Raw genomic sequence first — 26,159 nt, 5'->3', positions numbered from 1 at the left:
CATTCTGAATCACGTTTAAGGACTTGGGGACTGGGTGCAGCATTGGACCCTCCCCAAAATCTATACCACATGCAGGTGTGATGTGTCATTTGGCTTCTCCACTGCAAGACTTCCTTCGGCGTTCTCGTCCCTGTAGAGAGGAAGCAGGATGCACAGTGACAGAGGACAGTGCAACCTACTTGCTTCGCAGGCTTTGGAAAGAACACTGCCGCACCTTTCAGTGAGGAGGACATCCACCTATCCATGGTAGTACTGCAGTCAGCACACAAAGTAAGGAACTTTGGGTAGTTCCCTACAAACATCTGAGGTGAGCAGTTTTAGAGTGTGTGGTGTGTATGAAGGAGCTGTTTTCTATCTTAAACTTGGGAACTAGCCAGAGTGCAAGCATTAGAATAGGCTAACATACTAAAGTAAATTAGGAAGTAGAAAGTGAGCGGGGAAAATGTAAAAACAATGGGACAAGCACATTTGAGATAAAGAGGAGGTACTACGGGTATGAGTGAAGAGAAGTGGAAATCAAAAGGTATAGGTAAGGAAGGGGCATATAGCATATAGAGTTGATTTGTCAAGAATGTTTCTGCTGCTCAAAAAACAATAGGTGCTCTCTTACCATCATCCTCCTCCTTGGCATTAGGGCTAGGTACAAATAAAGGTTCTGCCGGCCAGCAGTGATCCTCCTCCCAGATTAGCATTTTTTTTGTAAGAATGTCATACTTCGATATCTATAAAAATATAAAACACAAGCAAGTAATGCCTCTGAATAAGGCTTGTCAGAATGGAAAATGTTTCTGGCTTTGTAACTGACAGTGGGCTCTCACAGAGGAAACAACCTTAAGGATATTAGTAAAAGAAGACCTGTTACTAGTAGGAGATTCTAAGACATATTTCGAGATGAAAAACGGGGGCACATATCCATGTCTCTCTTGTAATAATGTAATTAAGAGATGGGTGTAGTGGCTCACCTATTAACAGAGAGCATAAAGCATAAACATTATTTTACACGTGACAGTAAATTTGCTCGGTATTCATAGAAGTGGCCTTGTTGAAAAACTCATGTGGGTAAAACCAAATTATTAAACATAAATCAGTTATTTGCTCTAACAACAGAAAGTTCTGAATTAATATGTGCCTCACACACTCGTAATCTCTCAAGGAAAGTCACCCACACTCTAATCAATGTTCCTGTTGCTCTTTGCTCTACAGGAAGTTCCCTCTGAAAAAACAACAATGCATCCTTTAAATGCTCCAGAAATCAACTACAACACTCTAATATGGCACTGTGACTTCTTAAAGAAGATACTTAGGACCTGATTTAATTCTAGGGTGACAGTATTTTACTCCCTCACCCTAGCAATGGTCCAACAGCCAAATTTAGAATTTTTTGTCGGCAGTGGACATTTCTAGCATTCACAGGAACCACCGTCAAGGTTATTCCTGTGTATGTATTGTAACTTTAACATATGACTTCGCCAAACATGACGTTTGTCAAATTTTTGAAAAACAAAACCCCAAAGTATGATTTTTTTTTTTTTATTTAAAAAAAACAATGCCTCCCTCACAAAAGGAGTCATCTCCCATGGCAAGGATGGCATTTGTATGTTTTGACTGTCCCTTGCCACCAAGGTTTTCCTGGCGGTGACAGTTAGTACAAAAACAGCTATACAGCTATATGTCCATGCAGCTAAACTGGAGGGGTGGATATATAGCCAAGTCTCTGACGGCCCTTACCCTGTTGGGCTGTCTGAGAAGTTTGGACATGGTGAAGACTAAGTAGTCTCTGCCGCCGCCAGCTTTGGTCCGCCTGCTTTTAGATTTGGTGGACAGACCAATATGTTGTCGGGAATGGTACTCCGGCACTGCTGTGTCAGATTACCAGTGCTGTGACAGACAACCCTTTTCACCAACATATAAATCGGGCCATTAGCCCTGCTGCCTCAATAAATGCTCACCATTTTCTTTGGCGGGCACTCTGAGACACTCTCCTCCAGAAATGGTTGAGAGACAAAAAACACAGGTCAAGGCTTTTTCCATTTTTAATCTGGACATCTCTGCTGCCAGTGTGAACGACAGGACTGGGAAAGGGCATGCTTCATGGTATGATAAACTACCACTGCAAAATACTATACAGGTCACTGAAACGTGGTGCAGATGGAGGAAAGATGACTTGCATGAAAGGAGGCTGGAAGTCCAGTGATGGCCTTAAAATGATAAAATATTTTGTAAGCGTATAGGGTAAAGCCTCTGTGTAAGTAGACTAGCCATAGGCGTAGTTATCATTGCACTAATTGAGCTCTGTCAAGTCAAACATGTCTGGAGGTTAGATTGTCCCTCCAAGTGTGTTCAGAGGTATTCAAAGTGCATGTGAAGTTCTGTGTAACGTGAGAGTAGGATAGCTGGAAGAGTTACCAGTAATACCCATATCTTCGTCAAACAAAGTTCAATAGTCATCAGCATTAGTAATAAAACTATGGTTTATCCACTATGCAAAGAAGTCCAGGCTTTGTTATTATATGGGTTCATTTAAGTTGATCATTTTGGTGTTGCCTCAATAAGGGACACCTTTCCCATCAAACAAAGCCCTTGTTACCATTTTCTTCTCAAAAAGTGACCTTATTTACTTTCTTACAGTTAAAGGAATTGGTGGTGAGCATAAACATATTTCACTTTCTCATCCCGTACACTGAAATGGGATTTTTGTTTAATCCTAATCCAGCTAACTTGCCTTTTTTATGGTTAATGGAATATTAGAAGGGGTCTCCTCTATTTTCATTTGTGTATCCTCTTTTAAATCAACTCAAAGAATATAAAGTATGGCTGAAAATTATGACTCTAGCTCTATTATGAGACAAAGTGATGAGTTATGTGGTATCAGCACCAATTATCCCAAATTTTAAAAGGAAATCTCAAACTTTGCACAAATCTGAGTGGCAGGATATGAGTGGTGTGGAGCTGTCTCTTAAAGCCATTCCCTATATGCAGGGGCATTTGTCAAGTACACCCAATCCCCCCCTTACTCTCTGCCATTGCCATCGAGCCACTGGTGGAGTGGATCTGAAGAGATGCCCTGGTGAAGGGGTTTGAATGGTCCCTCATACTTTATGACACTATTTCGCTCTATGCTAATACCCCTTATCTATCTCCAAGAGTCTGTCTAATGTGGCCCACGGGTGCTTCATGACAAATCAGTGGTTATCCCATTTAAGACAAAACCAATTTATATTCAGCTGACTGCCTGGCTGCAAATGGCATATAAAGGCTTGTGATTTTTGGAAGTGTATTTATCTTCAGACCCAACTTTGCTGTGGCAACGTGATCTTGCCCCCTATGTCAACAAACTGTGCAATAGATTAACATTTTAGTCATCGCACCTACTCACTCCTTTCTAGGAAGGGCAGCGATCTTTAAAATTGTATCACTCCTAAAGATTCTGTACCAACTATTGAATTATCCTTACGACATTTCCCACATTTACTTTGTACGACTGAGGTTCATGGGCCATGACTTCATGTGGAGAGCTGGGAGTGAAGGTCCCTGTATATTGATGGCCAACTGCTGCAAGTCTCCTTTAGACAGGGCATCAGAGCAGTGAAAATAGTAGTAGCATATTATGGTGCCTCATACCTTCTGATAGCTAATGAATGATGCAACAGTATACAAGATCCCATGTTTGCCATGGAGCAATCTGCCATGCGAGGAACACACATTACTTGTACTGTGAGTAAAGACCAAGATCTCACACAACACAAAATGTGATCAAAATACAGTAAAATACTCTGCTTGATATGGGATGACACTGTAAATAGACACAGAAAATCCCCTCTGTGGTTGGGCATATGGCTCGACCAAGTACATTCCCTCATGGGTTTAAAAAAATGAGAAGATATAGAGATATTAAAATTGAGGGATGTGATGTCTGGAAGAAACACTTGCTGACATATCAAACGACCTTGTAGTGAACAGAAGCAAGTTCTTCCGAAATATTTACAGATTTGACATACCATACAATTCTGTATTAAAAACATAACATACCTGCTAGGATTTAAATTACTTGAAGGCACATTGTTAATGGGAGATATGGGACAGCACAAGATATCACCCCTCCAAAAAACATTAGTGGCAAACGCCCCTGATTCCTTCAACAAATTCATGGACATGTGAGAGAGGTATTTTGGTGTTTCAGAGAAGGAAGAATTGCTGGAAGTCAAGATTCCCCCTAGATAAATAGTGATGGCTATCCAGTTCAGTTCACTTGTTCTGCGTCAACATTCAACAAAGCCTTTGCAAGGCAATGGGGTGGGTAATAGACGATCGCCCTAAACTGGCACTTCTCTGCATTACTAGTGACATTGATTCTAACAGATACAAAATGTAATTGAATAATATAGGGATGGTACTGGTGAAACGGGATATTGACAAAAATTGGTGTAATAAAAAATGTCAAAAGTGGAGGAATGGGCAAAGGGAATGGAAAGATGCTTGGCTCTAGAAATCCCATTATGTAAGGCGCACTGTTGCTTGCATAAACACCTGAAAATCTGGGGGGACTGAATAGTTAGCCATTGGGATTCTCATTGACACTTCCTGGCTAGGGGCCCATCGGTAACTGTTCTTCTGCCGCAAAGCACTCAAAATGTTGTATAATCAATGGGCCATGTCTTTATTTGCATGATACGTGTGACAGACTGTCTCATGTATGTTTTGTAGCTATCAAAAACACAAATGAAAAATTCTGCTAATCTTGTTCTGCATTCAATATGTTCATTCAGAATGGAGCACAGATGGTCATTATGACCCTATTTTCTGAACTGATCGTTATGTGAGGACTCAAGTAATCAAAGGCAAAACTATTTTAGGAACATAAATACAAATTAAGTGCCAGAAAGCAAACATGACACTTACAGATGTACTGAGGGATTTGTTCAATAAGTTGCAACTAATCCAGTCATTCAACTTCAAGACATCTGGAAGAAAGCTACCAATTTGACCCCCTTAGGCATAATATCTACCTATGACAAATACTACATGTGTAGCAACAAGAACAATGAGGAGCTTAAGGATGCACCAACCTTTCAAACTTTCTTCAGCAATGAAAACACACAATGTACTGAGATTGTTAACATAGTTCTAACCTCAACTCCAGGTACTCTAAGTAAAAGTGCACTTGAAGGTTAATCAAGGTCTGATATATAAGAGATGGCCTTCAAGACTGTATTCACATTCTCTGCTTCTGCTGACAAAACACCGGATAGAAACTCTTACTTCTATCTCACTGTCATAAACACCCTCACTCTAACTCGCTTTCTTGCATGCAGAAGTAGCGCTTTGAGTCAGGGCATTTTCCTGAGTACTTTCAGGAGCAGTGGCCTGAGTGAATTAAGAGAAACATACTGGTTAATGTTGTATACAGCTTTAAAACAATTTGATATGTATCTTGGTAACGTAGTCTAAATGTTGGCAGTGAGTTGTAATGGGCTTGATTACTAGCAGGAGCACCACCCCATGCAGATATACATTAAACTCAACTTACCAGAGAAGTGTTCCTTGTCCAGGTGGGCATAAAGGAAGGAGCCATACTGTATTCTGCAGAAGAGTGTAATACTGTGTCACCTCTTGGAGCAGGTTTAGCACCCTCCTTTCCCACACCATGGATCATACTAGGAGTCTTTTACTTAAAATTTCAACTTGTAAGTGTTTATGTGTGGGTCTCTATTATAATGTACTGGTGCTGTCTCTTTTAGCTTGACAAGCAGCACAAAATCTCACATCATACTCACTGGCCAAGGCTTACCTTGCCCTGCATGTTAGCTATTCTGCCACTGGTTTGATGAGTGTAAGAGCCATATACAGCTCTAGTGTCAAGAATTTCTGAACAAAGGCAAAATTAAATTTTCCAGTTTCTGCCTTCACCCGTTTTCCAATTTCGGCCCTCACCATGTCTTGCTAGCTGGCACCCACTAGCCATGGTGCCTGCGTTAGGCTAAACACTGTCAAAGTAGCTCTATTGCTCCATAAGATGAAAATACCCATCTTTCCATGCATTCCAACCTCTAGTGTATAAATAACAAGGGTTTGCTCACAGAGCTGAACAAGAACCTTGGGCAGTAAATGTAAATAAAAAACTAAGATTCCTGTAAAGGTACAATACATTATCACTTAAACACAAATCAATGTTATTTCTAGAAAACAATTATATAGAAGATACCATAAAGGAAAGTTAATTTGAAAATACTGCATACCTCACTGGCAAATATTAATATTTTTATTACAAAAAACATTAAGTAATAATCTTGTATGCCTTGACAGAAACCACTGATTTTTATACATTGCCACCATCTACTGAGCTTGCATATTATTATATGTATAGACACTGGGTTGTATGTCAGAATATACTTACAGAAGATATTGTCTCGCATAAATATTGTGCCCTATGCACCATTCACAAAAATATTGGTTCAGTCGGTGTAGATTTTGATTATTAACTACAATGGGGTAATTTTTTGTAAGCAATATTTATCACACAGTATTGATTTTATACAATATTTTAAGCTGCAGTACTCTGGAATCCCACCTGCACACTGACATACCCGTATTTTCATGCTCTCTGCATGCTGGGATTGCAGCAAGGTACCCTAGACTACACTTTCCTCAAATACGCTGGGGTCGGATTTAGAATAGCAAATTATCCTTTACCTTGAAACATAGGCATTTTTCACGCCTTTGCCGCCAATTTTCAAATTTTAGAACACCACAACATAAAAGCATGAATGTGAAATTCATACCAAAACCAGTCTTAGTACTGCCAGAGGAGTTTTTCAGAATATAACCTTGGCAAGATTTACATAATTATAGGTGGGTAGCTGTGAATAATAGGGATGTTTATTCTTCAAGGTTTTTTGAGGGACACCAAACTGACAATGTCTGCTGCCCCTGATAACATCACAACAATGGAACAACTTTTGTTTTCCACTGCTGGTATGTCATAGCAGTGACGAACCAGATTTAGACTGAGTCATTTACGTCATTTAAAGTGTTGTTTGTCTCAGAATTTCAGGTCTCACCTAAGACAACTATTTGTGTTTTAAGGACCTCTTGTGGACCATACCACAACTTAATGTGGGCTTTGGGCCTGCCCACTGCTTACAATTGGTTAGGTTGCTTGTTGTTCATTTGCTGGCTCCTTACTTAATGGCTCTACTCCCTCTTCACCTGTTTATCCTTCCACGGAAGCATAACTTCTTTACTGTCTGACTAGTATCCTTCAACTGCTCACAATACGGGGACTACTTTTTCATTTAACTTTTAGCACTCCGAAAGAAAGCATGTGTTTTCTTATTTTCTCCTGCATATTCACTTTTCCATTAGCCACACCTCAATTGCGTCTACAAACTTCCACTCCTGTTGCAGTCCTATTTTATTTTATTTGGTTTGCACTGCCAGTGCCAATTGCTGCCTGGCTGCTCTTTTTTTACAAATCACTTTCTCTTGTGTTTATATTCTTTTTTTACTATTCTAAGTGGCATCGACCATCTTTGAACAGGTAAATTTAAAAAATGGCACCTCGTGTCATGCCATATGTGATGACACATGCATGTCCCTGCATCATCATAAGGGGCTGCTATCGAATCATGATGTACATATGCATTCACACTAAAAATGTTTTATTTTTTCGCCCATGTTGTGCAGCATCAGAAGCACAAGCATTGGCAAAGGCAATAAATTGAATATGCGCGATCTATTGGCTTTGCCAGTGTTTGTTGGAGGTAGTCTGCATTGTGACTACACGCAGGGCTGGCTTTAGAACTCGTGGTGCCTGGTGTAACAGTCTTTGTTGGCACCCTCAATGCGTGTAAATCAACGTATAGGAAATGTTACATAAGAAAATGAAGACCACAAGATATAGGAGTGATGTGTAATTCACACTGGTAAGAAGTATATTTTTTGAGTGCTTGGGCTGGAGACACTCAAACGTAGGATTTAACACAGTGGTTTGGGGTTGGCTTTATTAATAAGAAATATATTTCTACCCAAAGGAACCCTTTTTAGAAACCTTAGGATAACAAAAGGCCAGGGGAAAAACATTAGGTTCTAAAACTATACCTTGCAGTTTGTATGCAGCTGTTTGCCAGTAAATAGCATTTTATGCTACATTACAAGGACTGTAACTTATGAACTGAAAGTTGCAAAAGGATCTTTGTGGCAAAAGCAGTAAGTCACTACACTATCTAAATAAAATAAAATTCTGTAATTTGCATTTCACATGTGCTTTGCAGCAAGCACATTAACCCTCTGTGCTACTTTATTATGAGCCAAAATTGCACTAGATAAAACTTTCATTTCCTCTAGTTACCTTGACATTTTTAGTATTGCCTAAAAATTGCTGGACACACAGGAAACTCTGCAGCAGGTGTTTTTTAACTGATGAGATATTTCAAAATGCAGTGCCACCGACCTCGGCGCCCAGTGCGCGGCACCAGTCACATAACCCCTGTTTGGATTCATTTGTGATTATATTATCTTAATGAGTTTCAACAGTGAATAACAGCTGTTGGATAACAGCAACAGTCAGTAACAACAGACTTCTCCTATTCTAAGCACGCAATGTGTTTCATGAGCAAAGTTCAGTGGTAGCAATGCAGAACAGAGGGCCAAACAACAGGAGTGAGATTGCAAACTTTTATTTGCTAATCAGCCTTGCCCTTTAACCCTGTGTACTTAACACAAACCACAATCTGGAAAAAGGATCTCATACAACAACCTGAGCATTTTAAATTCCCAGTTTGTCAAAACCAACAACACTGAGTTGCGTTTAGGTGTCCATGTGAGTTCTGGTTGTGGGAGGGTGTCCTGCTTGCATAATGATGCGCTATTCAGAGCTCTGGTGCTGAGGCTAAAGTCAATGTTAGTCAGTGGGACATAACAATGTTCAGATTATATACCTGTCGAATCCTTGGCCTCTTTTCAATGTATACAGAATGATGGTCATATATTTACAATTTGTAATTACCAATTTCAATTATTTTACAACAAGATCATTGTTGTTACTCATTTATATGAAACTGCTAACAAGCACTGACAGAACCAATAGTGCTGGCTTGTCTTAGACATATGTTTATTGTGTGGTTTGTCTATATTCAATAGCAAAAAACTAAAAAGAGGCACCGAAGCTCTGGACAGGCAGCATGCTGTGTAAAGCAGAGGACTGTAATTCATATGTTTTAGGCCCCACCCTTAATTACTTAGGTCACACTCCTTTTACAGATACCCTACCACTTTTTTTATTCTCATGGAAAGCATCGTGGTTCACAGAATGATTTTGACTACAGATAAAAGCTGCCTTGTAGGCTAGACTTAAAAATTGGGATGTAGTAAAACAGAGGACAAGGGAGGGAAGTAATCAAGAGAGCTCAAGTGGTGAAAGCTCAACTGGCATAGAGAGTGGGGAAAAGGGGGTTAAAGCCCAATCTTCATGAAGGGTGGAGGATGCAAATGTCAGTGGTGAATGGAGGGAACACAACATGGAAGAGAAAACAACGTGGAGCACCGAGAAAGGGCAGAGAAGCACACCAGTAAACAACTGGAAAGAACATGCACTCGCATGGCGTGCTATACAAACATTTAAAAAGAGGTCCAGGAAAACTAGTACTCGTGGAAGAATAAAAGGAGGCAATCAGGGAAGTGGTAAACAGGCTATGCTCCATGGGAGTGACAAAACAAGATGGACAGGCTAAAACAGATAAAATAAGTAATGCCAGTGAATAGAAAGCAAGCAAATGTGAGGGACACAGCATCAAGCCAATGGTATGCAAAGCACAGAAAGCATTACTAGGTAAGCTTTCAGCATGTTCCCAATATGTCTTTGTAGCAAGACAGCTGTGGTATGCTTCGACCTAAAAGTAAGCATTCTCCAACAATATCACTTCTCCCATCAAACTCAAGGCTTTCTGCCTTTCAATATGTAATGAGGAGTTTGTTCTTCGGAACAGAAAATATAAGCTGCTTCAGGCAGTTCATATACGATTTTCAAATAAAGTACTGTCAAATCCTACTATGCTGGAAAGCCCTGCAGTGGGCATGCCATGCTCCTTACAATACAAATCAAAAGTACAAATAAATATATGAAATGTCACTTTGTTAATAGCATCATACACTTTGTCTTGTTACATCCTTTTTATATGTTTTTTCAAGTATATTTATGCACAGGAACACCAGAAACAGTAATTAATATAAATGATAGTCAAGTTGACAAAGCTAAACAGCTTAAGAAGAGGAGAAAAAAGCAGGGTATCACTATTTCACATTAGCATAGCTGTACATGGAAATCAAGAATAATACATAAAATCACAAATAGTGTTATCTACCCGGAATGTATCCTTCTGCTCTGTATACTTGAGTTTCAAAAATTCTGCTAGCGCAGACTATTTAACTAAAATGCACACTATACTCTCTGGGTTGAATATATAAGTATTTCTTTTTTTGCAGTTTTATATAGCATGAACTTGGTCTGACAGCAGTAGAGCTAGAGCACTTTACATGGGAACCAGAAGTGCCCTGCACTCATGCATTCTGACCAGTGCAACAAAATACTATTGTGGTGTTAGCTGTACACTTACTCCGTTAATCTTAGCAATAGAAAGGCTCTAAATAGCTACCGATTAGTCCATGGATTACTTATTTTATAAGCAACTGGTGGTGTATTCAGTGGAGCAGTCCACACAGTTAATTGACCATTTTCAATGTGAATATTAAGAATGGAACCAAGAAAGATGCATACCTGTGTTGGAATCGGTCTCCACTGAACATGTGCTGCGTAGATGTAGCGGTAATTTTTCCCATTATAATCATAGTTGATTCGAGGTAATTCAATTCCTGCACAGTACAAAAGAATCTGAATTATTCCACTGGTGGTGGATCATGCTGAAATGCAAATGTTATGTTAAGATACTGATTTCTGTGTAGCACACTTATGATATTGGTATGTCATTGGTGTATTGTAGCTCTCTGGGATGTGTGTTAATAATTTGTCCAGAACATGAGTTTTAGGATTAGAATTTAAGAGCACTATAGGACTGAATGGACATTGTGGAGGATCGTTATTGGGTTTGGCCATTAGAATAAGTGAGAGGTTTGATCATAGTTTTGCTGGCTGATTCTGATCTAAGAAAACTATTGAATAAGCTTTGCCGATGTTGACTTAAAACACTTGTTAAACTGTGTTGTGATCCCAGCTTGTTCTGGTTTTATTATTAACGAATGGTTGTATCTCTAATGCTACATTTGTGGTGGAGAAACCTTAATCCAGTTTTCTCTACGGCATGCATCTAAAATGGGATTATTGAATGAAACCCAGTAATGTTCAAAACATTTTGGCATTTATTCAAACATTCTGAATTATCATCACATTTGTCTCCTTTGTAAAGTGTATTGATAATTTCAGTAAGAGTTCTGTGCATTTTACCTTCAGTGTGCTGTTCTCTTCCTATCATGTATTGCTTTGATAGAATTGATATTCATGTATTCACGTAATTTATAAGATAGGATTGTGCTAGTTTATTAACGTTGACCTGGTAAAATTGTTCCTTAGGAGGAAATATTTCATTTGTTCTGCTTGTTGGAACTCTATTTGGCCAGCCACATTGACTGGAAAGCTTGTTTTCCATATTTACTTACTCTTTCACTCAAAATAGATAATTTGGCTTCCAACTGCAAACAAATGGTTGAAGCTAATTAGTCACCTGGAAAACATTTTGATTACATTCCATATCCTCTTACTTGATGATTCAGATATGACACGGGCACAAAGGTATTGTGAACTAGTTACTGACACAATCTTGCCCAGTACAAGAATCTTCAGCAAGTAATCATCAATGTGCTAAGGCTTCAATTTGTTGTTTGCTTCATCCTTCAAAAAGGGGGGGCGTGCTGATGCTGCATGGCATCATTTGATTTGGTACCTTAAATGAAAATGTGCTATTGTAGTGTTACTTTGAAAGAGATAACTTCAAGGGCTGCTTTAAGTGTTTGTATGAGAGATGTAAGTATAAAGCAAAAAGTACAAGGGGCAGAGAGGAAGCTGTAGTTGCCTGCTGCCTTATTACTAGGAGAGATGTTGACCACTTCCTTCAGTTCAGTGAGAGAGAATTATTTTGGAAGGCTTATTTTTCGGTCCCCAGGTCATAACTTGATCAGATAGCGCAAGATCTTTTGCGAGTCCATCCATTTAGGGGGTTTGTGTAACCAAGCTTGACTTGCCACAAACTTCTCTATGGGACTCGAGCATCTCTTAAACCAGACAAGCTGAGTAACTGAATTATTGCCAACATTCAGGAAGAATTCTTATGAGTTCATAAGTTTGTCATTAGTACATTGAGATATCTGTGGAAGGTAAAAAAAAAAACTCTTATTTCTTTACTTTCCTTACATGTTCAACCATCTTCATCTTATACTTCATCATCCCTATTTCTGTCACTGCTTTACACATTAGAAAAAGTAACAATTCTTCTTGAATTGTGGCAATGTTCAAATTATTCTGCTTGTCTGTTTCAAGAGACACTTAAGACCAAGACTGCAATTTATGTGGGTCAAGCTTACTTGTTCGAAGGAAGGCCCCCCTTGCCTCTCCATCCCGTAAAGATGTTAGTATGGTAGTGTAGTAGAAGCATGTATTCTTCTTAAAGATCTGGCAATCTTATTTTCAGACCTGCTTTATTAGATTTAACAATCTTAACCTCATGACTGTGATATGTCATGACAGTGTCTTAAAAAGCATCTTGTACAATGAAATACTGGTGCTTCCTTGGTTATTGTGCATGTAATTCATGAATTTATCCAGATAAAAGAGAAAAAGGCTTCTTTTAGCCAAAAAGGTTCAGAAGTCCATTTACACACACGCTTATCAGAGAATGATCAGTTAATGTTAGTAAGTATTGGATTCCTGTCAGAACCAAAAGTTAGCACAATGCTGGACTTTAAGTATCTCCACAAATTCAGTGATAGTAAAAGGAAGGCTGAAAGAATGAAAACAGAAGCAACGGCCAATTGTGTGAGTTTCTCCTTATGCCAGTCACAGCAGACGTTAAACGTTGTCATAAGAACTTAGTTATTTAGTTTTAAGCTTATTCTTACTTTGTCAATAGTTTCCAATGTTGAGACCCTACTTTAATGAAGGTAGTTGTGCCTTTTTATAAGAATTATATTGTAGTGCTTATGCTTTATTTTGTAACCTATTTCTTCCTTGTTTTTGAAGACTATTCTCTTAAAATAATGTCATATGAGCCTTCAGGTGACGCACTCTATTAAATATGGACCCCCTTTTTCACTTGTAAATTTATGGACTGCCTTTCAGGATCATGACTCTGAATTTAATAATTTCCATTTAGTTGCTGCTATAATCTTCATAAGGTTTATGGTTTCATTGGTCTCCTCTCTGCCTGATCATCAGAGCAATTCAAAACATTGTTCACCACAACTAAGTGCTTTTTAATCAAGCTAGAATCACATTCATAACAGTGAATAAAGTTAAAAGCACACACCTAAAGCATAGGTGATCAAGAAATACTTCTTTGTGATCATTAAAATGAGCAACACTTCCACAAGTCATACATTCCTCTGAGCTTACTCTACTTAAAGATGTATACATGGGCAACAATCTTCCAAGTTTAGCAGCCCTTAAAGACATACATACTTAGTCAAATTCAACAAGTACCTCATCATCTCCTTTATGCTTCATTTATCATCTCCTTTATGCTTCATTTTAGCCCTTAGTGCCAGTATTTGACAAACATTTGCTTTAAAGGTTGAAGACACACCACTACTAGGCGGACCTCATGCTCTCTGAGTAACATTAATGGAAATTAGTTTGTAAAGCCTGAGTCTTCTGATGGCTGCACCCATGCTACTCCTTGGTGTACCCAATTACTTCTGAGCAATACTATTGTTTTTGATGCCTTCCTTTGGTCACACTGTTCTAGTTCCTGGCATTTGTAACAAACTTAAGGAAGTATTGTCTTCATTTGGGTTCATTCTCTTTCTTTTAAGTGAACCATATAGCCTCTCAATAACAGTGTAGTTAATCTTGGTATCCACACATTTGTTTAGTTACAACCATGATGTTCCTGGGTGGGCCTCATAGATTTACAGGTAATACTGTTGTATTACTATTGTAACTTGCTTTGTGGACACTGCACCTGCCTTTATTGTTACCACACCGAATCTAGGTGGACCTCATAGCTTCTGAGTATAATTGTTGATTTCTGGGAAGCTGCTCCTTCATTTATTTGCACCTTGTCGCTCCAGTTGAAACTTGCAGTTTTTTAGTACTGCTGCGGCTGAATTTGGAGAAGCTGTGCTATCCTTGGTTGTACTTTCCCCTCTCCTGGGTGGATATCGTATATCTATGGATAACACTTCTGTAAAATTTTGGGAAGTTGCATCTTTGTTTGGTTTTGCTCCTGGGTGGCCTTTTTAGTACTCCAGATAAGAGTGCTGAAATTGTGCATGATGATTCTGCACCTTCAGTAACTAGCTTTCTGATGGATACAACTACCTGTGGATTCCTCACCTCATGAATACTCCCATGGCGCCAGCATTCTACGGAAATCTTCTTACTAGTCTCTGCACGTCGACGAGGACGTCACTGTCTCGCACGCGACGCCGTCTGACGTCATACAGGCAATAAGAGGTCCTCGACGACGTGCGGACGTCAGTTCCCTTTTTTCCGTGCATTCGAAACGGTTATCTTCGAGGGAGCAACTGTTACTCTTGCGGTTACAGTGTATATCTTGCTGCGTACTCTTTCTCCGTGGAAATAATGTCGCAGAGAAAGTCTGGATTTAAGCCTTGTCGTGAGTGTGGAGGCAAGATGTCGGTGACGGATCCTCATTCCGATTGCCTTTGGTGTTTGAGCTCCGACCACGACGTCTCGACTTGTGATTCATGTCAGCACATGAATCCGAAGGCCCTTAAAGAACGTGAGGCGAAGCTGTTTATGGCCAAGTCAAAGGAGAAGCATCACAAGAAGTCTTCTCCAAAACATCGGCGTCATCGAGACTCCCGGCGCCGTAGAGAATCTCGGCGTCATTCAAGGGAGGCTCGTTCCAGGTCTCCGGATCGGCGCCGAAAGACATGGGAGGTCAGCCCCACGGTGACGCCGCATCCTTCGACGCCGTTGCCCTCTCCGGCGTCACCAACTTCGCCTGGACAGGCGTCGGTGATTGAGGTATTGGAGCCTCAAGTGTTTTCTCCGGCGCAGACGCCGAGGCCGGAGTCGGGGTCGCCTCCGAGACAGGCACCCCAGTATCCGGCTTTTCCCACCCCTGGAGCCGATAGTTCCGCATTCTTGAATGCGATGTATGCCATCTTCCAACAGATGGCTCCAGGGGGTGCTCCGGCTGGGCCTTTGGCCTTTTCTTTGGGTGATCCTGCGCCTCTTCGGCCGGCACCCTTTATGCCCTTTCTCCCGTTTGGGAACGTGGGCTCGGCGCCAGTGTCGGCGCCGGTGGCCGCTCCGGTGGCTTCTGAAGGATTGGCCCCGGGGATTTCCATCCCGTCGACGTCGGGATTTCGGCCTGTGACTCCGGTGGGTCCATCTGCTTCAGCTGCTCTTTCGTCGGCGCCGAAGTTACATGTGGCGCCGGACGCGGCGTCGGTGGCTTCTGAAGATCGGCGCCGATCTTCGACTTCGGCGGAGGCATTGTCGACTCCGCGTATTGAACAACGACTTCATTCGAGGAGACGTGCTCTCCGGGTACTAGAAGAGCAGGAGTACCAACGAGCCCTAGAGGAAGGAGAGCTAGAGGACTCGGGTGATGGGCTGCGTGGACTGGAGTCGGCCAGTGGGCTGGACACTTCCCCTGAGTGGGACCTTTCGTCCCCGGGGGAATATACTGAGGAAGCTGCTTCCTTTCATACAGTGGTACGGAAGGCAGCTAGTTTTTTGGACCTGCCTTTGCCGGTGGTGGAGGCAAAACAAAACCTTTTGACGGAGGTGTTGCATCCGGCCTCAGCCGCGGCGGAGCCTCTGTTACCTTTTAATGACGCTCTGCTGGATCCGGTTTTAGAGGTGTGGAAGAGGCCGGCATCTTCCCCAGCAGTTCACAGAGCCGTGGCCAGGAGGTATCGGACGGCTCCAACTGATCCTGGTTTCCTATCTAGGCACCCTACGCCGGAGAGCTTGGTAGTGCAGGCCTCCTGTTCGTCCAAGTCAGCGCCTGGTTCTTTCCCGACGGTGCCTGGGGACAGAGACTCAAAAAAGCTAGAGGCGCAGTCCAAGAAGATTTTTTCGTCCTGCAGTCTGGCGTTAAAGGCCACTAATGCGACCTGTATCCTGGGGAGGTATATTCATGCTCTGATGGATGACATCTCCTCTTCGTTTACAGAGCTTCCCCAGGGTCTTTTGGATCTTGTCTCTGATGCCCAGGCTGCTGCGACCCAAATTATCCAGACGGGACTGGATACCACCGACTCGGTAGCCAGAGCAATGGGCACAACTGTGGTGGAAAGGAGACAGGCCTGGCTCCGTAACTCGGGCTTTTCGGCAGATGTACAGTCCACATTGTTGGATCTCCCGTTTGATGGGGACAAACTGTTTGGGGCTAAGGCTGATTCGGCCTTGGAACGTTTTAAGGAGAGCAGGGCCACGGCTAAGTCGTTGGGACTCCAAGCTCCTTCTTCCACGGCCTCTTCCAGATTCTTCAGGAGGTTTCGTGGATTTGGGCGTGGCTCTTCCTCCTCTTCCTTTCGGGGAAGATATCAGCAACCTGCCTCTTCCCACCCCTATAGATCTTTTAGGGGGAGGGGTAGGGTCCGCACCAGGGGAGCCTCTCAGCAGCACTCTGCCTCTTCCTCATCCTCTGGCGGGGTGCAGCAGGGGAAGCAGCCTTAGGCTTCCACCATTTCCCACTCACTCCTCTCCTGTAGGGGGAAGATTACAGCATTTTCTCACCAAATGGGAGACTGTTACGTCGGACACTTGGGTTCTCAGTGTTGTGGGAAAAGGCTACACCCTTCCCTTTCGGGAGTTTCCGCCCCTCATCCCGCCCCGCCCTTCGTATTGTTCACAAGAACACCTCCTGTTGCTAGAACAGGAGGTAGAAGTCCTCCTTTTAAAGGGCGCGGTGGAGTTGGTCCCGGAGCAGGAAAGGGGTCAAGGAGTTTACTCAAGGTATTTCCTGATTCCCAAGAAGGATGGTCGTTTGAGACCAATTCTGGACCTGAGGATCTTGAATTGGTTCCTCAAGCAGGAAAAGTTCAAGATGCTGACCCTAGCACAGGTGCTTTTGGCGTTGAACATGGAAGACTGGATGGTGTCTGTCGACTTGCAGGATGCTTACTTTCATATCCCGATACTCAAGTCACACAGGAAGTATCTCCGGTTTGTGGTGGGATCGCAACACTACCAGTTTGCGGTCCTTCCGTTTGGTCTTACTTCAGCACCTCGAGTCTTCACGAAGGTGATGTCGGTGGTTGCGGCAGAGCTCAGAAGGAAGGGGATAGCAGTATTCCCTTACTTGGACGATTGGTTGATCAAAGCCAAGTCCCCGGAGCTTGTGTTGCGTCATCTGCAGTCAACAACCCAGTTGTTGTTCGACCTGGGCTTTTCGGTGAACGAGCCCAAATCTCACCTGGAGCCCTCTCAGCGCCTCCTGTTCATAGGGGCAGTACTGGATACAACATTGGGTCTGGCCTTTCCTCCGCCTCAGCGGATTCAAGATATTCAGGATTTGGTTCCAATGTTTCGAAATGGAGCGGTAGTTCCAGTCCTCAAGGTCCTTCGTCTGCTCGGTCTTTTTGCCTCCTGCATTCTGTTGGTCATGCATGCTCGCTGGCACATGAGGGCTCTTCAGTGGTGCCTCCGAAGGCAGTGGTCTCAACACAGAGGGGATCTAGAGGGTACTGTCAAGATCTCCAGAGATGCTGCTGTGGATTTGAAGTGGTGGATTGCAGGCAACAATCTTTCACAAGGAAAGCCGTTCCAGCAGTCGCCACCAGTGGCCACAGTCATAACGGATGCTTCCACTCTAGGGTGGGGAGCTCATCTGGGGGATCTGGAGATCAAAGGTCTTTGGTCTCCAGAGGAACAGATTTTTCACATCAATCTGTTAGAGTTACGGGCTGTACGTCTGGCTCTCAAGGCCTTCCTCCCTTCCCTTCGTGGTCAGTCGGTACAGGTCCTAACGGACAATACTACCACGATGTGGTACATAAACAAGCAGGGAGGAGTGGGGTCGTACCTTCTCTGCAGAGAAGCTCTTCGACTATGGTCCTGGGCAAAGGACCATCGGATTTGCTTGATAGCAAACCATCTGGCCGGAGTCTTGAACGTGCGTGCGGACAGTCTCAGTCGCCACTTCTCGGCAGACCACGAGTGGCGTCTCCATCCAGATCAAGTCCGTTTAATCTTCCACAAGTGGGGGTTTCCTCGGGTAGATCTGTTCGCCACTCGAGAGAACGCGCATTGTCCGTTGTTCTGCAGCCTTCAGTATCCGATGCAGGAAGCGTTGGGGGACGCGTTTCAAATGACCTGGTGCGGCCAGTTGCTTTACGCGTTTCCTCCCATACCCTTGATTCCTCGAGTATTGAGGAAGATTCGCCAAGACCGGGCTCTAGTAATCTTAATAGCTCCGGATTGGCCAAGGAGGGTGTGGTACTCCGACCTTCTCCAACTCTCAACGTGCCCGCCGCTCCGTCTCCCTTTCAGGGCAGACCTCCTCTCACAGTCGCAGGGGCAGGTTCTACACCCCAACCTCCAGAGTCTGCACCTACATGCCTGGAGATTGAACGGGGCAACCTGAGTTCCTTCTCTCTCCCGCCTGAGGTAGTGGATGTTATATTAGCGGCCAGGCGACACTCCACTAAATCTATCTACGCTAATAGGTGGTCTAAATTTGTTGCGTGGTGTGGAGAGAGGCAGATTGATCCTTTACATGCTCATCTATCGGACGTTTTGTCTTTTGCTCTATCTCTGGCGCAGAAAGGCTGTGCAGTGGCTACCATTAAAGGTTATTTATCGGCCTTGTCAGCCTTCATATGTCTTCCAGACCAACCATCTTTATTTAAATCCCCTATTGTTATCAGATTCTTGAAAGGTCTTCTAAATCAATATCCTCCAAAGCCATTCGTTATGCCGCAATGGGATTTGTCCTTAGTCCTGACTTTCCTTATGGGGTCCCCTTTTGAACCTATGCATTCTTGCCCCTTGAGGTATTTGGTTTTAAAAACAGTCTTCCTGATAGCTATAACATCAGCAAGGAGAGTGAGTGAGTTGCAGGCCTTATCAGTAAAACCCCCTTATACAACTTTTTATGGGGATAAGGTGGTGTTGAGGACCAAGGCTGCTTTCCTCCCGAAGGTTGTTTCACCCTTCCATTTGGCTCAGGCAATTACTTTGTCCACGTTCTATCCTCCGCCTCATCCTTCCAAAGAGGAAGAAAGACTGCACCGTCTGGACCCAAAGAGAGCGTTGAGCTTCTTTATCGATAGAACAAAGGATTTCAGGCTGGAGGATCAGCTGTTTATTGGATACGTGGGCAAGAGGAGAGGAAAGGCAGTCCACAAGAGAACACTATCCAGGTGGGTTGTTCTTTGCATTAAAATATGTTACTCTTTGGCAAAGAAGGATCCTCCTGAGGGCATTAGAGCTCATTCCACCAGAGCTAAGTCGGCCACTTCGGCCTTAGCCAGAGGTGTTCCTGTGGTCGACATCTGCAAGGCCGCAACTTGGTCGTCCCTTCACACTTTTGCAAAACATTACTGTTTAGATTCTGAGGTTAGAAGGGACGGCCATTTTGCACGGTCAGTGCTGCAGGATTTCTTGGTTTGACCATTTAGGCACCCACCGCCGGGCGTGGTACTGCTTTGGGACTCTATTCATGAGGTGAGGAATCCACAGGTAGTTGTATCCATCAGAAGAACGAGTTACTTACCTTCGGTAACGACTTTTCTGGTGGATACATTAGCTACCTGTGGATTCCTCACGGTCCCACCCGCCTCCCCGTTGCCTTTATGGTCTTGCCAAGTAATCCTTGAGTGTGCTCCTCTTGGTCTTTGAGGGTGCAATAGATGTATATATATAATATATTTATATATATGTAGGTATATGTCTATATATCTTTATGTATATACTTGGTGTGTGTATATATTTTAAAAGAGAGAGTTTTATATATATATATATATATATATATGTACATAAAAAGATTTACAGTTATTCATACAATGTGGTGTATTTTTACATTATAATGGATGTTGCTTTGTTCTTTCATTGCATTGCCTGGTTGTTCTCATGCACGTAAAAAATGATTGGTACTGACGTCCGCACGTCGTCGAGGACCTCTTATTGCCTGTATGACGTCAGACGGCGTCGCGTGCGAGACAGTGACGTCCTCGTCGACGTGCAGAGACTAGTAAGAAGATTTCCGTAGAATGCTGGCGCCATGGGAGTATTCATGAGGTGAGGAATCCACAGGTAGCTAATGTATCCACCAGAAAAGTCGTTACCGAAGGTAAGTAACTCGTTCATCTCTCTCATCTTCTGAGCCCCCTTCTTTATTTCCCATTCAATGCCTTGACACCCTATTGTTGCTTCCTAAGCGAGAATGAAAGAACACTGCTATGCTGTCAAACTGAACTATAATTTGAAATGGGTGTCTAACTCTAGGCTATGTTTTCTCTTTATAGCCATTGCATAGTCATCTTCATATCTCTCTTCGTTGCCAAAGGCCTCAGTCATTATGACATCTTGAAATGGATAGAGTGTACACTCATCAGAATTTTCTGGAAGACTAACTATCCTGTGTGTACCACACAAAATTATATTGGGGTACAGGGGCCCTGCAAGATGTTCAGAAAGAGATTGCAGTGTAGAAACTTATATTCATTTTGGTATGCCTCTGCGTAGTGACATTTCTCTTATCTCTATTTCCTGGGCCCATATGTTTGCCCTTGAGTTACTTTTGATCTTCTTTAATTGCTTGTAACCAGGCCATAAACCAGCCTTGGTTGCTGGCTAAGACTTGTGCAGAATATTCTACCTCTGTGACTCTGTTTTTTACTGCATAAAGGTAATTTCTAAGGTGAGAAATTGAGCGTGTTTTCTAGTAGCTACTTTATTTTTAATATTGATCAAAAGAAAATCAATATATCTTGTTGGGGTCACCATTTCATCGCTATTCTCTACTGTTTTTACCAACTGATAATTCATGTTAGTGATCCTCTGATGAGGAGACCTTTTGTACTTACCAATCTGTTGTTTATAGCTTGAGGCATAGGTGTAACTGTTTTTATTCCAAGTTAAAACTGAATGGATATCACCTCCTTTCATGTCAACAGATGCTACATTGTTTTCTAAACTGTTTTTGGTCAGGGATGCAATTCTTAAACTTCAACCTTACCTTGGTATAAAGTCAAGGAAACATTTAGATTGTTTTCACCCACTTTATAAATGAACCACTTCTGTGGTGGTAGCTTCCCTGCTGGCCTCTGGATTGTTACTCAACCTTCCTGTAAAGACTATTATTATTGTAACCATAAAGTAACTGGTGCAAATTCTTTCATCAGCCATTTCAACAAATAACTAGTGCTGTGCTTGTGGTTTTATTATGATAATTGCACTTTCACATTTCCCAAGATCTAACCTACCTTAGTGTGTGTAATGGTCAGTACACATGTAAATGATCTCCTGCACATAGGTCCCCAGCCATCAATAGACCAATTTTGGGCTTTGGCTAATTACAGGCTCCAGTGTTCCCATGCACCAGATGCACCAGTACATGAAAACTATCTGAAACCATTCGGTTTGCTTTGTATCGGGGCTGGCAGTCCTTTCTTTATTTTGCATAAAGAGTATTCTGCTCAGTGAGAAAGATAGCCATTTTATACTTTTTCAGTGATATCACTATATGATCTCTTGCGATGACAGTGACTCACTACCTCTTGTGCATCATGACCCACTCAATCTTTATCCATCTCTGTTGTACAGGCACTTAATGGGAATTTTTCCTAGGATATCCATAGGCTCCTCCTGCTAATATGTTTCATCCATCTCTGTGAAGCCTCAATCAGATGAGGTAGGGAGAGTGTCAGACCCTATTCAGGAGGTCACAAGGCAGATGGGGCTTCTGGGCCATAACACTAGGGGTTGTGCCCTTTTGCCCCTGCTGTCCCGGGGCCTGACTTACTATGGATCTGCAAAAAGGGCTAAGAAGAGCCATTTCCACACTTGATTCCCAGTGGTGGAGAGGACAAACAGTCACAGACTTTTCAAGGAGGTTACTGTCAGGGTATTCAGGCTCAGGAATCAATACCATCCCCAGTCATGTAATACAATCAATGTTCAGTCCAGATAAGTACTTTATTACACAGAAAACATAGCATTCTCCTAAAGATTCAATAATACATGAATACCCGATGCATGGGTGCAAGTCTTTGTTCTTTTAGGGGTCTCTGCTGACTAACAAATTACTCCTCTGCTTGTCCCTTTGTGTTCCCCTACTTTATGTCCCCCCTCCTCAGGGTTAGAATTTGAGGTAAATATATAGGTACAGCTTGTGCTCCCTCCAGATGGTCTTAGCACTCAGTCTCTTAGGCACAGACCCGCTCATTTTCTCACAAGTTCATAGGAGCAGCATTCAGGGCAGCAGGAGATAGTCTTCCAAGGAGCCGGGTGGCAGCCAGGCATGCAGCATGTCGGTAGAATGGCCCCAACAGTAGTAGAGATTTAGAGTAGGTGTGCCTCTTCTGGGCAGCTTACTGTAGTTTGTGGCTCACTATGGCACTTCTGTAATTACTTGACTCGCTATGCAACTCACTGCACTCTGGTGAGTACCTGGTGCTACTTGTTGGGCTTGATGGCCACAAACCACAGTTGGTGGTTCGATTCTTTGGTAAAGTAAATAGCAGAAGCTATCTTCTGCATGTACTGCCTCATTGCGATGACCTCAGTTTGTTGCAAAGCACCCAAGGGGCACCTCTCTGTCCACTTGGTCTTCTGTACTGGTCCTGACCCAAGGGCACACTTGGGCTTCACCACAGTCATGCAGTCCACTTATGGGGCACACTGGCCACTAGTTGGCTCTTATTCATGCTTCTGTAGGGGCTACAACGGTGCACACAGCTCAAGGTGGCTTGTTAGCTGTGGTGTGAATAAGTGACGGAGATCGCACTGCAGTCAGGCAGTACTGCAATTCCTTCTGCACCCTGCTTAGTGAGTTTCTGTCGGATGGACTCTACACAAGTGTCAGTTTTGCAGTCTCTTCCATGATCAGCTCCTCTTGCAGGGTTTGCCATTCCTTCCCTTGCTTACAGACAGGATGTCTTTGCACCCAGGACAGTTCAGTAATTCCTCCTTCAGAACAAGCTCCAGGTGATGATCCCTCGCTATTGGGGAATTGACTGCCAGTGCAACATCAACTCTTGGCTGCTTAGTTTTTTTCCTGAGTGCTGTGCTATGTACCACCACCTCGGCAGAAGAGACACAACAATGTACACTGATGGGTCTTGGGCTCCCACCTCTATACCAGTATAACGGATGGAGGATGTGTATTCCAGATCTGCTTCCTTTAACTGGTTTGGGTCGCGGATTAAGTAGTTAAGAGCAGAAACTGTGCTATCTTGTTATATTGACAGGTTCTCAGCTAAGGTAAGCCACAGTCCACGCTTCAATTCCAATGATGTTTTCACCATATCTCACTATAGCAGTATCAGATCTTTGCACGTGAGGGTATGATTCCATCAAACTCACCTCCTCTTGAATTGGGAGGGTTTCAATGGTAGGCTCTTGCAGTCACAAACGGGCTCCACTCTGCACTGCCTTCTCACTGCTTGTTGTCACATGTGCCTTTTATCTGTATTGCTCCTCAGTTTGCCACGCAGTCCATATCCATTTTAAGTTCAGTAGATAAGATTTGGCAAATGTTTTCATCTTTTCATGAAGGGTGATCCATTCCCTCTAACACAATAAACAGTCCACTGTTGACAATAATTTATTTGTTCAGAATAGCAAATATGTACATTTATAAGTGTGGGTTTTAGTGTGATTGCTATAAATTTAGAGAGGGATTCACAAGAAAGGCATTCTACTCAGTAACCTCTACGGCTACAAACCAATTTCATAAGTTGTTATTGTTATCAGGATTCTAAAAAACATTTGTTCCTTTCTCAATCCAAGAAAGAATTTTGCAGATGAGTGGCGATTCATATTGGACCCAGTAATCATGAGTTGTTGAGACTCCCTTCAGATGTCAGCGGTTGTAACCATTAAGGCTGAGGAAGTAGATAACAGTGTCTCAGACGTAAGCTGTAACTGTATGTTTAAAGTTGAAATTGGTACAAGTCGTTCCATCAAAAGAGGCATGTGATCTAAAAAACGAATCCACTATTCCCACAGATGTAATGCACATCGTTGCACCCATGAGGGGGTATCACTTATAATAGCCTCCCTTTGTCATCAAACAATGTTAGGAGACTGAAGCCTACAATCATTAAACCTAGGGCCCCAGACAGTGGGAGGGGAGAAGGCAGCATCAGAGACATCTTAAGGCATATGCAGACAATTGCCCAGGCCCTCACTTTTCAAGGGGCCCCTGGGAAGTAAACGTTCGTTCTATATCATCCACAAATATCTTTGATTTTCTCTCCCTGCCCCTGTCATGTTAAGGAATTTTTGAGCCACGAGAAAGACCTATTTCAACTATTTTTGTTTGACCGCATCTCTAAAATATATTTTTGTATCATGCCAGCTTGAACTTGCAGGTACTGGGTAAAACAAATGTCCTTCTGAATAGGGGCCCCAAATATATGTATTGCCCAAGGCCCCAACAATCCTTAAGATGATGTTTCATAACATTAACTTGAGAGTCTAACGGCATGGCATGCTTATGGGTGAGTAGAAAAGCCATAGGAGGAGGGCATTCCAGGTACCCCTAATACAGTAGTCTTCAATTTGGGGGGAAGCCCCCCGCCCAAAGGGCCTTAATTGATGCCAATGAAAGGGGGGGGGGGGGGGGTGTCGCTCGGCTCTGCCCAAGAGAAGCATCATGCATATAACACTGCTTTGTTTTAAGTGAAAAAAAATGAGTGGCAGTAAGCTACTCGGTACTGAGCTGTCACTAACATCTTTTGTAATTTATATCCTGGCTGGGAGTAGGTATCAAATGGGAAGGGGCTTTAAATATTCCTCAGACTCCCAGATCCCCCCCCCCCCTTATTTCTGATTATGATATTGTGGATACTTTTACACTTTATTAAGGCCTGGCTGACCAGATTAGTATGTTTAGCAATTATGTATTTTCATTTTTAAAAGGGATAACGAAACTTAAGTGAAATGTTTAAATATGTTTAGACATAATGAAACATCGCCAATTTCACAGAATACTTGTGAAATTTGTGGGACAATGATTTTTTTTTTACACGGGGGGAAGCAGCATTTAAAAAGTTTGAAGGCCACTTCCCTAATTATATCTTTCAAGGCAGCCTTTCCTTTTGCGTAACACCACTGACTATTTAATCTTGTTCTCTATTCACTGCTCTCACGCATTTTAAACTCCGCACCGAGCGGTCTGTTCTATCCACTAATCCATGACGGTTATTCTTTGCTGAAAGTAGCCAAGTGGTATCTGCTGGGCCCTGAACATTTTACTCTGTGGATTCAAACTAAGCTTTTTATTTAAACAAGTAAAGCCAGTTTTTTTCTACAATGTTTGCATTTTTTGCAGGAAGCGAGTGTCTGTCTGCATGAATTGTAGGAGCGATAACAGACCGTAAGCGTCAGTTTCCACAAAGGACGGCAGCAGGTATAGATAATTACACAATGCCACGCTGCCATTACAGAGTTTTAGCAGCAGTTCTACGCAGCGGACCAGACCACTAGCCACAATGATATACAACCTCTCATGATAAAAAAGGGTGATCTCTGAAAAGGAATGATGTTATGTAGTAATTTATAGTTGAAATGAAGGGCTCAACATAGGATCTCCTCCCCTTACGAGGCGTATTTGAAATTTAAAGGCCACTCCACTCCGGAAAAGTATGTGGAGTCACCCTCACCCCCGGGCAGATTTTCAGGGCACAAATGAAAGCTGGCTGAGGGATCACTTTGGACCAGGAGACCAGAAACCCATGAGCTCCTCGTGGGATGTGGGGCTTTGTGTTAGGCCCCGGCATCTTGCCGT

General features: G+C 42.7%; 1 protein-coding gene across 1 annotated transcript in view; it reads right to left on the bottom strand.

Moving 5' to 3' along the window:
- BCO1 (beta-carotene oxygenase 1) overlaps positions 1-26,159 on the bottom strand; it is a 127,809-nt gene that overhangs the window by 11,250 nt on the left and 90,400 nt on the right. Inside the window, exons 9-10 of the mRNA XM_069216940.1 lie at positions 10,772-10,866; positions 611-722 (exon numbers count right to left, since the gene is read on the bottom strand). Coding sequence (XP_069073041.1) covers positions 611-722; positions 10,772-10,866 — 207 coding nt within the window. The remainder of the gene's footprint in view (positions 1-610; positions 723-10,771; positions 10,867-26,159) is intronic.

Source organism: Pleurodeles waltl, chromosome 12 (assembly GCF_031143425.1).
Source record: "Pleurodeles waltl isolate 20211129_DDA chromosome 12, aPleWal1.hap1.20221129, whole genome shotgun sequence".
In the NCBI taxonomy this organism is placed as follows: domain Eukaryota; kingdom Metazoa; phylum Chordata; class Amphibia; order Caudata; family Salamandridae; genus Pleurodeles; species Pleurodeles waltl.
This window is presented reverse-complemented; position numbering and strand designations above follow the sequence as displayed.